At 40.5% G+C, this 17,004-nt stretch overlaps 1 gene segment (V, D, J or C); it reads left to right on the top strand.

Moving 5' to 3' along the window:
* The first annotated feature begins 2,673 nt into the window (after positions 1–2,673).
* LOC134372842 (Ig heavy chain V region 1B43-like) lies at positions 2,674–16,862 on the top strand. The segment is given in 4 exon segments: positions 2,674–2,719; positions 2,805–3,230; positions 14,795–14,971; positions 16,858–16,862. Coding segments are annotated over 4 exon segments (654 nt in total).
* Positions 16,863–17,004: the final 142 nt, after the last annotated feature.

The following is a 17,004-nucleotide window of genomic DNA, read 5'->3' as shown; positions in this document are numbered from 1 at the left end:
ATTCATCTTGATAGTTTTCTTTATCTCTCTATTTCTTCTATGTTGATGATTCCACATATATATGCATTATCTCCTAAGTTCATCTCTCTGCTGCTTTCTAATGACAGAAGTGTTTGGTGAATTATTATTATTATTATTATTTTTAATTTTTTTGCTTATGGGTTCACTAAACACACCAATAATATTAATTAGTATTAATGACATAATAATTGGTTTTTTATATTTTTAAATTTATTTAAAGGACATTTAAAATTTTCTCAGCTAGTACTTTTCCCACTTTTCTGACATTCCGTTTAAGACCATTATTTTCATGAATATATTTTCTCTTTTCACTTGTGTGTGGCTCTTACTAAATGAATTTTCAACACTGTAATTATCTTAAAATATTTCTTTACATTATGCCTTATCCATAAAACACAACACTCATTCCAAGTTAGAAACCAGCATGTGTACGAGGCTCTCAGGACAATTATGATACAAAGAAACAGGGTGTGATGTACTAACTCTACAAACACCCAGAGCCATCCATCCTGTCACTTTGTATCATGGGAGATTCTTCCTACACACTGTGACTTATTACAGAACAGGACTGTGAAGCTTCACATTTTTTTCTACTACAAGGAGTTGTTCACCATCAATCAAATGGAGAGCATAAGGTAGATTTTCAAAAAAGACCAATGCTGTGTGTGTGTGTGTGTGTGTGTGTGTGTGTGTGTGTGTGTGTGTAGAGCGAGACAGAGACAGAGACAGAGACAGAGACAGAGACAGAGGTGACACAGGCTCACTGGGTCAGACTCCAGTCCACACACACCTGTTCTTTATCCTGAAATAGCAGATAACACACACTTTTAATCTTTTGCTCTAAGTCAGGGCCATATGTCTAATTGTGACAAAAGAAATGTACACAGTGATAACATACAGCCTCACAGCCTGGCTAATTAACTTAAGGTTCTCCAGGAGGAAAGTTCCAGTTATGCAGGATGAACAAGGTACAGAGATCTGCTCTACAACACTGCATTCGCGGTTAACATCCTGTGTCAAGCACTTGAATTGTGTTACTAGGGAGACCTCATGTTTAGTGTCTTTCAAACACTTAAAAAACTTTCCACCTGAAATTCACCATTCCCTCACCTTCTGTTTTCTGTTAAATGTCTGTCCACAAGTTGTAGATTCTGGTTCTGAAATCAGTGGGAGTCTGTGTTCTTCAGTGACTTTATGAATCGGGCACCATTTCTCACCACAACTTCCCTCCTGAACACGTTAGAAAAGAAACTAGCAAGATGCAGATCTTTGTCCTTGTCCCTTACTCCACTGAGAGGCTGCGCTGCTTCTCCATGAGGCGGAGCGTCCTGACAAGTTCTCCTGGACACACAGAGCTGGGCCACTAGGACGCTGGAGAGTCAGCTGAGGGTTTGAGAAAAACTGAAACATAGATGCACATGCACAGAGTTATTTGAACTCTCCTCTCTAATAACTCCAGAATCTGTGTCATGTCTTATTCTGGTTCTAATACTTGCTTTATCACTTCAGAATGTTTGTTTTTCATCACGTTTCACCAGGTCTTTTAACATTTTGATAAAACTCCAACACAATATATGAGTAAATATGACTTGAAGTCTCATCCCCAAATGGCCCACCAGCAGTTCCTGTCTTGTCATTCATTCAGGACTCTTGAAAGTCTGTCCCTCCTTGACATGCAGCTGTCTTTGGGGCTGACATGGAGCTGACAGGGACAGACAAATCACAGCATCCAGCCCGGCCCCTGGCCTCTCTCTCTGTGGTGGGCAGTCATCCGGAGAGTGATGCCACAGACATGGACTGGCTCTCATGCCCACAGACAGGTGCACATCAAGGGAAAGTGTGCTTTTGAAAGGTTAGTAATAGGGATGGTATTACTGCTGTCATGGTAACCATTGTAATTGATTTTATTTTTTGATATCTGATGAGAATGGGTGGATTAAATGAAGGATTCACATCCATAAAATGTGCATGAGAAATGAATATAAGTTGAAAGTTTGTACACTTTAGATGAACAGGAATGAACATCGAATGGAGGCATTTCAGATTTTGCTCTTTCCCAGACATTGAGAATCAGTGTCCTCAGTAATCTCCTGGGCACCATTTTCTGCAGAGTCTCTGTGGTTCTGATGTGCTGTGTCTTGTATGGAGGATGGAAAACACAAGGCAGGCCTGGAACTCATGGAACAACAACAATACAACAAGTAACAAGCTCTCAGGTGTGATGAGAACCACAGCCCAGGAGAGGGTCCAGGGAAAGAAACAAAGGGTTGTACTGGGATCCGAACTGTAGAAGCAAGACCCAGAGCCTGAGTTTATGTGGGAGAGTTGCACAGAACACAGGGGTTGAAGGAAGGCAGATCTGCACTCAGAAAGCTGGGGCCACATTATGCCATGTAGCTCACCAAGTTCCCTCCCATACCATAAATACATGTCAAATAATTGCAAGAAAAAAAAAAAACTTATGGACATTTCAAAAAATACTATGGTTCCCACCTCAGTTCCTCAGCACTTATAAGGACTGAGCTCCCCCACATGCAAATTGTCCTTCAAGCTCCAGGGTAAATGTAGACTCATGGGTGGTGGAAGCTCACAGGTCTGTCCTCAGACAGGGCTCAGGTCTCTGGGGAAGGCAGAGTTGAAATCTAACAGAAGATGAGATTGTGGGGTCTTCTCCTTTGCCTGGCGACAGCGTCCCAAGGTGAGTATCTCAGATGTCACGCATGGGTCTATGATATGGTTGTGCCTGCATGTGACTGACAGTGATTGATTCTCCTTGTCTCCAGGTGTCCTGTCCGAGGTACAGCTGCAGGAGTCGGGCCCAGGACTGGTGAAGCCCTCGCAGACCCTCTCCCTCACGTGCAAAGTCTCTGGTGACTCCATCACAACCAGTGGTTCTGGTTGGAACTGGATCCGCCAGCCTTCAAGGAAGGGGCTGGAGTGGATGGGAGTAATTGGTTATAGTGGAAGCACAGCTTATAACCCGTCCCTCAAGAGCCGCACCTCCATCACCAGAGACACATCCAAGAACCAGTTCTCCCTGCAGCTGAGCTCTGTGACCGACGAGGACACAGGCGTGTATTACTGTGCGAGAGACACAGTGACAGGAAGTCAGCGTGAGCCCAGACACAAACCTCCCTGCAGGATACAGGAGGGGTCTGGGCTGCAGGGAGCGCTCAAGGCCCACCCAGCTCCTGTGCCCCATGGAGCAGGTGCAGAGAGGGGATTGGCGTTCCCCCTGGGATCTGAGGTTTCCTCTGCTCTGCTGACTCTCAGATGTCCCTCAAGGTCAATTCCTGCTTTATTCTTTGTGACTCTAATTTCTCACATTCTCACTGCAGGCCACACAGAGTGAAGCAACTTTCCTCATGTGCAGATGAGAAGGTTCTTTTCACTGGGGACTTTTCTTTCTCAGGATTTTTTATGACCTGTTCTCTTTTCTGACACACAAATCCTTAAGATCTACTACTATTTTTTCCAAAACCTTAGATCAGTCCAGGAGCACACAGTCCCTAATTCAGCATCTTTCCCTACATAAAGTGCACCTACACCCACGTGGTTATTATCATCCTACAGGACCTCTGTACATGGTGTATCTATCCTCAATGAGGCATTTTACCATCGGGATCCCCATCTACTTTATGGACATTGATGTTCAGAATTTGTCCCACTCTCTGTCCATTCCTCAGTGTCCTGGATGGAAAAGCAGCTACCTGAGGGCCACACACACCTCTTCTGTTTCCATGTGGAGGATTCAGGGTGACAAGCGCACAGATATAAACCCAGCAGAGCCCTGCTCGGCTGAATTTTGGGCTGGGTCTCTCAGGACAAGAGCCTGACAGGATGACAAGACAAACAACAGACTGCATAAAATATCCCCTGATGTCCTTGCTTTTGTCTCCTCTATAGATTAGGTTTTTATAGAGTCTTCCTAAATTGTGTCTAAGGTGCATGTTATGTTTAATTTCTCTCTGTCATGATACAGAAGCCCTGTGGATGTGGGTAAGGTGTGAGCTAGGGAAGCAGTACACAGTCCTAGGATGAGTTCTGTCCTTTAGTGAGCCGTGTCCTGGGTGGGACCTTCCCAAGTGCTGCTCCCTTTACCCACCTTTAGGGGACACGGCAAGTCTCTTGCAGGAGGGGGAGGGGATTCATTTTTTCTCTTCTCTCAGGTCAATGATGCTCTGATGAATCTGCAATCCATTAGGATCAGCTAAACTCGCTTCTCCTAAGGTCAAGGCGTCTTATAGAGAAGGTCATGCTCTGCTGTACTTCAGAATGGCTCCTTCCTCCCTTTCTCTGCTCTGAACATCAGGATTCTTCTCTGATATTTTCCTGGAGAACACGGTTGGCCCCTGAGGTAGAGTTTAAAGTTTTGGGGATCCCTGAGACCATTGCACTGGGCTGCACCCAATTCTCAGACTTCCCAGCTCTGAGTCTTCAGCAATTCTTCAGCTGCAGCTCTGGTTTTTCTCCCCCAGTCCTGGATCCCACGGAGGTTTCTGCTCATGAGTTTCTAATCTGACAGGTTATGACCCTCTGTGTCTTCCTGGCTGCATCCTCAGTTTTGGGGACAGCAGTTCACGCTGTGACTTCACTTCTTTACAGATATAAGAATTGTTACCAATTTTCATTTTGTTACATGGTTTTATTGTTGTCTGGATGGGAGCGATGACGTCCAAGCTTCTTATGTGTGAGACCTGAACCCAGACCTCCTCGTGTCACACCTGGAGAAAAGGGCTGTGTTGATGTTTCCTTCTGGTTGCTGCTTGTTTACTTCCACTTGTCACATTGAAGGTGTTGAATAGAAGCTGTGCTGGCAGCTGTCCTCAGCTCATTCGTGTTTTCTGAGGGACGCCTTGATCCTTTACCAGTGTGTGGTCTGAGAGAGGCTGTATCTCCTTCACTTTTTATGAATATCATCTTATGTGACAAATCATAATTGTATTCATTTATGGGGAACAGAATGATGTTTTGATAAATGTATGTAATGCAGAATAATTACATCTGATGGGAAAATATAGGAAAATGGTCAGGGCCTGTCAGATGTTCAATATATTTCCGAGCATTTGATATAAATATGCATGTGCGCCCAGGTGTTCCCTGGTTATTGCCTAATGTAATTGCGCATGTGCACCCAGGTGTCTTGGTTACGGACTTAAGTATAAAGGATGAGTGGCTCTGATCCACGGTTCTCCCTCCTCTCCTGAGAAGACCCCTGTGGGCCATGGGGGAGCCTCTACTGCTGCTGGAGGCTGTTGCTGCAAGCTTTGCTGCCAGTGCCCCCAGGACTCTTCACAAGGCCACTGCCACCACCACCAGTGCTACCACCAGACTTGTCAGCTTCTAGACCTGTAAGCTGCTGCTGCTGTTGCTGAAGACTGAGCTCATGGCATCTCCCAGTGTCTACTGGGACCTTTCCCAATTACGTAGCATGGACCTGTGTGTGATGAGTCTGGTGACCCAGTCTGGCATGTGAAGTGTCTGGTGATCCAGCCTGGCATGTAGGGGTCTGTGACCCAGTTTGTACAATGGGTTTGAAGAATCTGAGCTCTAGCCCTGACAATACAAATGGAAACATAGTAGAACTAATCTAATGAGACATTTTGGCTGTAGTTATGGTTTGCCTTTCTCGACAACTGGAAGAGTTGTGTAGATTTACAAGGTCAAGTTGGTCAATATATCGACCACATCTACTTGTAATTTCTGTTGGAAGACAATTGAAATTTACTCTCCTTGCTATTTTGAAATATATGATTACTGACTATAGACACTAGTAGTACTGAATACAGACACTCAGACCAGTGGAGCAGAATTGAGAATACAGAACTCACCCCTCAGGCTCACAGCCATCTGTCATTGGACAAAGGTAACAAAAATCTACATTGGGGGGCCGGCCCCGTGGCGCACTCGGAAGAGTGCAGCTCTTGGGAGCACAGCGGCGCTCCTGCCGCGGGTTCGGATCCTATATAGGAATGGCCGGTGCGCTCACTGGCTGAGCGCGGTGTGGGAGACACCAAGCCAAGGGTTACGATTCCCTTACCGGTCACAAAAAGACACACACACAAAAAAATCTACGTTGGGGACCAGACTTCCTCTCAACAAGTCATGCAGGGAAAACTGGATGTCCATAAGCAGAAGGATGACACTAGTCATTTACTTCACACCATAAACTAAATTCAACTCAAAGTGGATTAAAGACTTAAGTATAAGACCTGAAACTGAAAAATTACTAAGGCAAGATATAGGTGAAACAATTCAGGAACTTGGTGTGTGCACAGACTGTATAAACTGTATAAAACTGTATAACTATATTAATATATGAAACTTATGGATAGATTTTTTATAACTTATTGAAATATATTTTACTTATAAAATCTACCTATGAAAGTATGCAGTTTAGAAGTCTTGAATATATGTTACTCACAAAATAATTAACAATGATCGTGCAACCACCAACAGAATTTAATTTTCGATTATTTGCATATCCCGAAATGAACACGTCTCTTCAGTGTCACGTTCCAGTCCTCCCTTCCCCCTCCTTATCCCAGGTCCAGTGACCACTAACCTAATTTCTGTCTCCATGCATGCCTATTCTGGATAATTTTATAAGAGGAGTTAATGACATGCAGTGTTCAGTATTCGGATTCTTTTATGTTTTAAGTTTCTGTTTTCTTGCATGTTGTATGATATGATAAAATTGAAGAATAATAAGAGATATTGATGAGGATGTGGAGAAATCGGTTTGTTCATAAAATGCTGGTGAGAACATAAAATTGTATATCCACCTCGAAAAACTGTTCAGCAGTTTCTCAAAATGTTCAAGGTAAATATTGGCTTTGCTGCCTCCCGTGCACATTGATAACTTGTCGTGTGGAGGATCTGGAGGAGCTGCTGGAGCACTAGGCAGGGGGCTGCTCCTCTCCCCCTTGACCACCAGCCCAGGAGGCCGGAGCTGAGTGATTCTCCCCAACCCTGGAGAAGCCAGAAAGAAGTTAGGACCCTGCAGATATGTGCATCCCGGCAGATTCACACTCTGATGCTTTAGCACACTGGACATTTGGAAATTCATGAAATATTTCTAATTTCATCTTTATTCTGTGTATGTCATCTAGTGATCTCTGGCTCAGGTGAGCTAATGTTTGGTGCTGATTTGCCTCAGAACTCCTCTCTCTAGATTTCAGGTTTGCTGTTTGTCTTGTTAACTTTGCTCTTTGATTTGTTTAAGAAAATGTGCTAATTTTCCACTTATCCAGTGTACTTGCTATTATTGTTGTGTTTGTTGAAAGAATAAGAAAAAGCAGTTTAAAAAGAAAGAAAGAAAAAGCAGTTTTACTCAGTCTCTACATTTGTAATCTAAGAGCAGCTTATTTTATAATATCCAGAATCTGAGCATTATCTAAATTCCCAACAGGTAAACTGAAAAAAGGAGGCATTTTCATACATTGGGATACTACTCAGTATTAAAAGTCATGAGAGCCTGATTCACATAAGAAAAAGATTGCATTTCGAACAAAGATCTCAATGAAGTATAAAAAGGAATTACAAGTACCGTCTGCATATCCCATTTACTTAAATTCTAGATGAGAAAAAAATACTGTGAAGTAACATTAAAAATTCACGAGTTGCCTGGATTAGGGTGAGAGGAAGGAAGGAGTGGAATGAAGAAATCAGAAGAACAGCAGGAAATGCTTCGGGATGAAATATTTGTGCAGTATTTCCATTGTGGTGGTGACTGTGCAGGTACACATGTATGTCAGCACTCACCAAGTGCACACGTTGAATAGGTGCAGTTTGTTCTGTCTATTATAGCTCCTTATGATGGTTACAAATAAAAACAGGTGTCAATAGAGAGAGATAGGGAAATACTGGAACATATAATTTCAGAGATCCTTTAAGTTGCATCTGCAGGAACTCTGGTTCTCTAACTATGATGTGAATAAAAGATGGAACACAGCAAAATCACAGTGTTATTACAGGAAGGAGAACCTAACTAGGCAAACGTCACTAGGCAGGCCCAGCTCTGTCCTGGAGTTTGATCCGTGGTGTGGAGCACAGACCCAGACACTGAGGCTCCCTCTAACCATACATGAGCTCTTGGATACACTGTATAATCCTTTGATGATTTTGTTTATAACTGTACATCTATGTAAAGAATTACCATTAATAAGTGCCTCAAATAGTTTGTGTTTCTGTGCAAAAATAACGTAAGATGAATTATACGTGTTTATCAAGGTATAGTCATATAATAAAAAACATATTGTCACAAATATAGTTATTGCCAACAAACTCCCCTGGAGCCCTCACATGTGCTCTGGACTCTGCCCTCTTCATAGGCTCCCACCACAGAGCTTGCTATATATTAGGAGGACATGCAAATAGGGCCTCCCCCTGCTGATGTAAAGCAGCCCAGCCCTGACCCTGCAGCTCTGGGAGACGAGCCCCAGCCCCAGATTCCCAGTTGCTCCAATTCTGTGATCAGGACTGAACACAGACGAGTCACCATGGAGTTTGGACTCAGCTGGGTTTTCCTTCTTGCTATATTAAAAGGTCATATTATGGAGAAAGAGAGACATTGAGAATGTGTGTGTGAAGTAGTGCCCTCTTTCCCAGAGCAGGACCGACACCACTTAAGAGAGCTCCTCCATTGTGTAAAAGTTAGGCAGGAAAGTGGGGATGGGATGGGAGTAGCTCCACTAACTGCAAAATTAGCTCATGTACTGTTAGCTTGCAGTTGGTTACTAACTCCCAGCACAGGGGTTCGGGACAGAGTTGCCTCGCTTGCAGCTTTAAAAACTGAGAACAAAGGGGACCCTTTGCTGCACCCTGAATTGGCTGGTGCGGCCCCGGACGCTGGAAATAAAAATCTTTTTCTCTTTTTCTAGATCAGTCTCCAAGGGTGAGTTCCTCCTGACGTCTATAACATTTGGGGGCTCATCTGGGATGTCCCCGGATAAACTATCACCCCTTGCGGAGCATCCCCACCATGCTAGGATTCTTTCCCACACTAGAAGCCTCTAGGGGGGAACTCCTGAGAGTTCATCAGCCCCGGAGGCACAAGATCTTCTGCTGGCCAGCTTAGGATTCTCAGGCACCTCTAGATTTGGGTGTGTCAGCTCTTTTGATGGGGAAATCCAGCCAGACTGAAGGCAGTTGCAACGCCTCTTCCCTGAATCCAGCGAGACGTCGCTGTGGTCCACTTGGTGCCTTCTCTTGATGGCCAAACTCGTGTATTGTCTTTATGTTTGTCTTTATATTGACTCGTGAGTTTATGTTGTGGTGAGTCTTGTTTTGCATTTGGGTATCAGAGCTCTGATTTAGGGACTTTGTGGAAGGCTGGATGCAGCAGTACTTCCCAAATCCAGGACTCCCATGAAACATCGTCTGGTCCTTTGGTTTGGAATTGTTTGGAAATTTGTTGTGGCCACTTGCCTTTGTCTTTTGTGTGTTGCTGGGTGTGCACATATGTTTTGTAGCTTTGTATGTCTTTAACTGTGGTCATATGTAATGTAATAGTGAAGCATGATAAGTATCTGCCATCCTGTGTTTCCGACCTTTATTGTACTAGTTATGACACTGGGATCTGAGAGGCTAATTTAATTACTGGCAAAAATTGGAAAGCTTTGGGCACCAGAGAGGGCTCCAGCTGCAAGAGGCAAGTGGCCACTGGGACTATTCTGCTGCCCTGTCTCTGCTGCTGGTACATCTCTCCTGGAGTCCCTGGCCTAAATTCTGACAAGGAAATGCTTTATTCTCTTTATCTTTCTCTGATTTTCTGAGCCCTCTTCTGTTCAGTTGGATTGTATCCACTTCTGTTTAAGTGCTCCCTGGAGGGCTCCTGGGTAGGCTTTGTTTTTCTGATTGAAATCTGGTTGGTATTTTTCTTCTTTATGTTGAAAACAGTGGAGAGAACTGCTTCAATCAATTACTGTTAATGGAACGGATTGGCACCGCTGATTGGGACTAAGCTGAACTGGATGACCCCACTTTTCCTCTTTTCTCTTTGTTTGTTTGCTTGGCTAGACATTTAGTTGAGTACCAGCAATTTGAATAACCCCTCCAATCCTGTTGGCATGTACCCCACAGATGCCCCATATTCCATGCCATTGATTGGTACCATAGGTGTAGAGAATGACAAGTTACAACTTAGACCAACTAATTTGGTGGAGACGTCTCGTTGGGATGTAGGTGTGTGCATATGCATGAGTGTTTTGTCTGTATATATGGCAACTATTTCTGTCTGTTTTTCAAGGTACTACTTAGGGGTCACAAGATCCAAATTGTGCCTTTGGCCTTAAGATCACTGGGAAAAGGCAATGCCAAGGTGCAACAAATCATGTGCCCAGCTAAATTACAGCAAAATATTTGGGAAGATTTGTTCCATTTGATCTGGCTAGAGAAGAAAACATTCTCTGCATTTCTTTGAAAAGGCTTGCATACCTGCCTTGCAACGTAAATTTGTCCCCTTGAAAAGTCCCATGTACTTTGCTTTGCAATGTAAATTTGTTACCTTGCTTTCTCTAAAAAAGATAAGCTGTGGCATTTTTCAGGAGTGCAATTTAACATCAACTGTCCTTTTTAAACTAGTAAGTTTTCTATTTTATCTGTCTCATTAACACTGTAAACAAAACCTATATTAATTAATAAAGGTGTATCTTGATGTAAACCTTAGACAAATATAAATGGGTTAAATGCTTATAAATAAAATCATAATTTCAAATTGCTTCTCAAGAATTTGAAATCTTAAAATGTTATATTAATGAAATACAAAAACATTAATTATTATATAAGTTTATGATTATATTTAATGTTTTGGTTTTATATGATACAAAAAAAAAACCCCAAATATTTGAATCTGTTAAAATTAAAAACATGTCTCTTCAGAATTTAGAAATAGATTTTTATCTACAAACATTAATATAAAACAATTCAAAATTGTTTGCTTCACAGGTTTGTTACTGGAAAACTGGAGCTAATGAGTCTATTATAGTCAATATGCATAATTCAAACTGATAAGGTATAAAAACTTTTTAACAGAATATTTTTTTAATAAAAAACACATTTTGGTAAAGGCTATTAAAAACAAAGATAATATTGTTTTGTTTTAAAAATATCTTTTTTGTCTGAATAAAAAATAAAGGGTTGGGCCGAGCCCGTGGCACACTCGGGAGAGTGCGGCACTGGGAGCGCGGCAACGCCGCCGCGGGCTCGGATCCTATTTAGGAATGGCCAGTGCACTCACTGGCTGAGTGCCGGTCACGAAAAAGACAAAAAAAAATAAAATTAAATTAAAATGAATAAATAAAAATAAAGGGTTTATAAAAACTAGTAAAAAGTTTATGATAATCTTATGTGATCAAAATTCACTAAGATTAGATTTGTTTATAAGTTTTTATTGAAATTAGTTATAATATTAACAGTGCACTGGTACAAAAAGTAAAATTTGGTTTCCTTCTTAAAATTTTCCTGTAATATTAATAACGGATAATAGAAGGTATTTTCTATAACTCATGGAAACTCAAGATTGCTGCCTCATAACTTTAACCTTTGTTAGAGACCTTTGGAACTACTTAATAAACCAAGTTTTGGGGCTGGAAAAACCATAAATACTTATTTGGTAGAAATAGCTAAGACTCAAACTAGGCTTTGTATACTTTGCTCTGATAAATGGACACCTATTTACTAACCTGAATGTATCTTATCAATGCACATTGTTGCCTGGTTTTACTAATCAAACAGGACTACATTTGTCTTTGCTAGAGGCTCTTAAGTTGTAAACCCCACCAAAACCAAAAAACTAAATAATAAAAAAAACCTTTTTATATATAATTTTTAGACAAATTGGGCCAATTGAAGATTGACAATATAAAAGCAAGTATGTAAAAGGAGGTAATTTAAAAAAGGCCATGGATGTGGGCATATGGTTATGGTTGGAGGGGCTAAAGAGAAAAAATAATAATAATAATTTTTACATAAGAAAGCATGTGGTACAGTGTATTTTTGTCCTAAAATAAAATGACTGGCTATTTAAAAAGTAGGAAGTATAGGACAAAAACACAATGTCTGAGTGACTCTTGATAATGGTTTAGGTAAATAAGTTTGTTAAAAGGGTTTTACAATAAAAAAATTAACTGGATTTAAAAACAAATTATGTGTGATTTTTTCTAAAAATTAATGTCAAACATATTCTAATACAGGGTTAGAACTTGCTCTCCGGTGAAGGAACAACCAGATTTTCTAAATTAAAAAAAAAAAAAAACTTGATTGCTCTTAACACAAAATTGTAAAAAGTTTTCCTTGTCTTTTAGATAACTGGCCTAGAGAGCTTATTTCATTTTTTATCATGATAAGTTCTTGTGCTCTCTGCCTTTAAAACCTTTTTCAATTTGGTTTTATTTTTTGTAGTACTCTGTGATCTTATTCAACTAAATGGTTTGTCTTTTGTTATTTAATGAAACTTTCCAACACTAAATTCTGAAACTTTAAAATAACTTTAAGGAATTCCAAGGGCCCTGGAGGTTCTCAAAGGATATATAAAAGGTATATCAGAGCTAATTGGCTTATTTAATAAATTAAACTATATGGGAAAGCATTGTCAGTACGAAAGGTGTTACGGATATGTGTTCCAGAATCTCGTAAGGTTCTTAAATATCTGTGTCTTGATATAAATGCTACTGGTCATAATCTTGTTTTAATTATAATCTTAAAATGTTATGTCTTCAAATACTTCATGAAAAAAAATTCTGATAGGTACAGTTTCCAACAAACTTTGAGTTCATAGTTTTAAACTGAAGTTCCAAAATTCTAATGAAGAAACTGATGGGTTTGTGAAATTGTTCACAAAGGTCAAAACAACAAAAGTTAATTGGTAAACTAGTTAAAAGGAATTATAGGTTTTTTACAATTTCTTTATTTTAAAACACTGCTGATTCTCTTAATGTTTTGTTTTCTAGATCTAAGAAAATCTTTTAAGATATAACAGTTTGCTAAAGTATATGTTTATGAATAAAAATTAAAACACCTTTCTCTCTACTTGATCCCTCCAAGATTAGAAAAAACAAAACAAAACAAAAAACTATTCACAAGTTGTTTTATGGCAATACAGTTATTTGCATAAGTTCAATAAGAATCTGTTCTTTTTGTAACAGGACACAATTGGAAACACTGGTTATTTTACCAAGGCTTTGACTGGAATATCATACCTTCAGACATGACCGGATGCCTTAAGGAATTAAGGTTGACACTTCTATGGAGCCAATAAAAAGCCCTTTGGAGAGACTGGCCTGATACCTTGTCAACATAATTACAAGGTTCCTGGTCTTCCAGTAAGTAAGGAATGTAACTTTCTGATAGGCCTGAACCTTGATATTTGGGGGACTTCCAGAAGAGAGGAATTCGACCAACTTACACAGGTAATCAGAGAGTAAGTCAAATCCTTGGCTTGGCTTCCTAAGACCCGAATGGCATTTGAAGATCTAATCTGAGATTCCTCATGAATGTCCCAGCAAAGCCAACTCAAAATAAATAAATAAATAAAAATTAAAAAAAGAGCTTATATGATAAGCCATTACTCTTGCTTCACTTTATGCAAATAATCTGGCCAAAAACTAAACTTATTTTGCAAATAAATTAATCTTGTCATAGGTACCGTTGATAAATTTGAAAAACTTAGAGAAAGAATTATTTTTCAAAAGGAAACATTAACACACCTACTATCTGATTCTAGCCCTATGTTTTTAATCTGTTTGTAAAGCTTGTGTCTTCCTGGCTACAGTTCCACGTCAAGATGGTGATTACCCAGGGATTCCAACCCAACCTTTTCTGAGAGGAACTAAGTCCCTATAAATCACTAGATCAACCAATGAGAGATTTTATACCTCCAAAATACAGGCAGAGACTATGCCCATGGTCTGCAGGAAGTAGTTTCAGAGGAAAGAGACCTCAAGCCCCTTTTACCTTAAAAATAAGGGAGATAAAATCTCTCAGGGGTGAAAGAAACAATAAGGCTAGGCCTGTGAACCAAACTGTTAGGTCTCTAAATCTGACGGAAATCACCAAAGACAGACTCTGCCCAAGGGGGTAAAAGCCCAAACTTATGATTGGCGGTGTGGAAAACCAAGGACTTTATATAAAAACTAATGATTATGAGTCTGAAAATTCTATAATCCTCCTCTTGCTAGTGACCTTGGGACCATGCCTTTTCAACAAACTCCTCAATTTGATCGGGTCCCGCATATGAGAGGTCAAATTACTGGTTCTCCATTCCCAATATGATGAAATCCCACTAGATGATTGGGAACACAAAAATTGGGGACCAGGTATTGACCCTTAAGCAAAGATTTGCTTAAAGAACCCCCTTAAAACCAGTGGGGAATGAAGTAGTGCCCTCTTTCCCAGAGCAGGACTGATGCCACATAAGATAGCCCCTCCATGTGTAAAAGTTAGGCGGGAAAGTGGGGATGGGATGGGAGGAGCTCCAATAACTGCAAAGTGAGCTTATGTACTGTTAGCTTGCATTGGTTACTAACTCCCAGCGCGGAGGGTCGGGACAGAGTTGCTGTGCTTGCAGCTTTAAAAACCGAGAACAAAGGTGACACCCCGCAGCACATTGAATTGGCTGTTGCGACCCCGGCCGCCGGAAATAAAAATCTTTTTCTCTTTTTCTATATCAGTCTCCAAGGGTGAGTTTCTCCTGATGTCTATAACATGTGGTTATGAGTGAGAGAAACTGAATTCCTGTGAGAGTATTTTGACCAGGGTGTCTCTGTGTTTGCAGGTGTCCAGTGTGAGGTGCAGCTGGTGGAGTCCGGGGGAGGCTTGGTGAAGCCTAGAGGGTCTCTGAGACTCTCCTGTGTCACCTCTGGATTCACCTTTGGTCACTCCGACATGCACTGGGTTCGCCAGGCCCCAGGGAAGGGGCTGGAGTGGGTCTCAACCATTAGCGGGAACGTCGGTAGCACATACTACGTAGACTTCATGAAGGGCCGATTCACGGTTTCCAGGGAAAACACCAAGAACACACTGTATCTGCAAATTAAAGATTTGAGAGCTGAGGACCTGGCCATGTATTACTGTGCGAGAGATGCAGTGAGGGGATGTCAGTGGGAGCGTAGACACGAACCTACTTTTGCTCCAAGATCTGGAAGGAGAAAAGGATGCTCATTCCTACCACTTTTATTAGACATAGAAGTCCTGGCCCTCAAACAACTTTACAGCAAAAAAACTAGTACCCCAGTTAAAAAATGGGCAAAGGAGCTAAATAGGCATTTCTCAAAGGAAGATATACAAAGGTCAACAGACCCATGAAAAAAAGCTCAACATCACTCAGTATGCAGGAAATGCAAATCAAAACCACTTTGAGATACTATGTCACTCCGGGCAAGATGGCTAAATATCCAGAAGACTGAGATTGATAAGTGCAGGAGAGTTTGTGGAGAAAAGGGAGCTCTCATACACTGCTGGTGGAACTGAAATATAGTGCAGCCTCTATGGAAAATGGTATGAAGTTTCCCCAAACAATTACAGATAGATCTAAAACTCACGTATCTAGCTATTCTGCTGCTTGGTATATACCCAGAGGCATGGAAATTACCATGTCGAAGGGACACCTGTACTCCCATGTTCATTGCAGCTCTGTTTACAATAGCCAAGAGTTGGAATCACCTAAATGCCCATTATCTGATGAGTGGATAAGGAAAATGTGGTTTATCTATGCAATGGAGTACTACTCTGCTGTAAAAAACAGGAAAAATGAAAAAGAAAAAGCGTCATTTGCCACAACATGGTTGGAATTAGAAAAAATTAGGTTAAGTGAAATAAGCCAGATGCTGAAAGGGAAATACCACATGATCTCACTTAGTTGCAGGAGCTAACAATAAATAAGTAAATAAATACACAGACAAATAAATGAGGGAAGGGAGAAGACAGAAAAATCACAATTCCTTGAACTCATTAAGTCAAGTGAGCAGATATGATGTTGATGGTGTGGGGGGAGAGGGACAGAGAAAGAGGAATTGGTTAAGGAACATGAAAATCAACTACATTGTATATTGATAAATTAAAATATAAAGAAGAAAAAACCCAAAAAGTCCTTGCCTGAACAATTCAGCAAGAAAAACGAATAAAACATATGCATACTGGAAAGGAAGAAGTAAAGTTATTATTATTATTATTATTTTACACATCAGAACAAAAGGGCATGATCTTACCTATGGACTTTCATTAGTCTCAGTAACCTAATGGAATTTTCCACTTACAGAAGAATCAAACCTGTGTGGAGTGAGTTGTTTTTGATGTTTATTGGATGTATTGGGTAGTGGGGCTGTTTCAGAGCAAGAAATGTTGACTCCTGTTAAGTGAGACAGTAAAGTGGTTGTGAACTACAATAAACTTTAGACTGAACCCAAATTTGTCTGAAATCAATGTGGTTATTACATTTCACGGTTGCCCCAATGTGTTTGATCAGATATGTAACAATTTAGACTTCCATGAATTTATGTTATGTTAATATACATATACATGTATCTTTTAACATACATGTACATTTATATATATTAAAAGATACATACATACATATACATATACATATATATATACATATACATATATATAAATATAAATATATAAATATTTTTTTATATTATTTTATTTTATTTTTTTAGTAGGGGAGCATTGACTCGATATCCAAAGCCATCCTCAATCCTGGGCCACACTTGGCCTTATGATCAGCTATTCCAGCAAATTTTTCTGCCCTGAAAGAACAGGACCCTGGGCTTGCTGAGGGGAGATCCAGAAAGAGACATGAGTCCTCTGAGGACCCACCCAGCACCCTCCTACTAGGGTGAACCCTAAAGACAAAGGCCTCTTCTTCTTATTCCTTTTCACCTTTATACACAAAGACAGCTCCCACATGCAAATGAGATTAACAGCTGGATGAACCTACAGTGAGAATTTACTTAAATTCATGCTTCTATTCAACCTAGGAAA

The sequence above is a fragment of the Cynocephalus volans genome, chromosome 3 (assembly GCF_027409185.1).
Source record: "Cynocephalus volans isolate mCynVol1 chromosome 3, mCynVol1.pri, whole genome shotgun sequence".
Lineage (NCBI taxonomy): Eukaryota > Metazoa > Chordata > Mammalia > Dermoptera > Cynocephalidae > Cynocephalus > Cynocephalus volans.
Note: the sequence above shows the minus strand (reverse complement) of the source record. Positions and strands in the feature narration are given on the sequence as shown.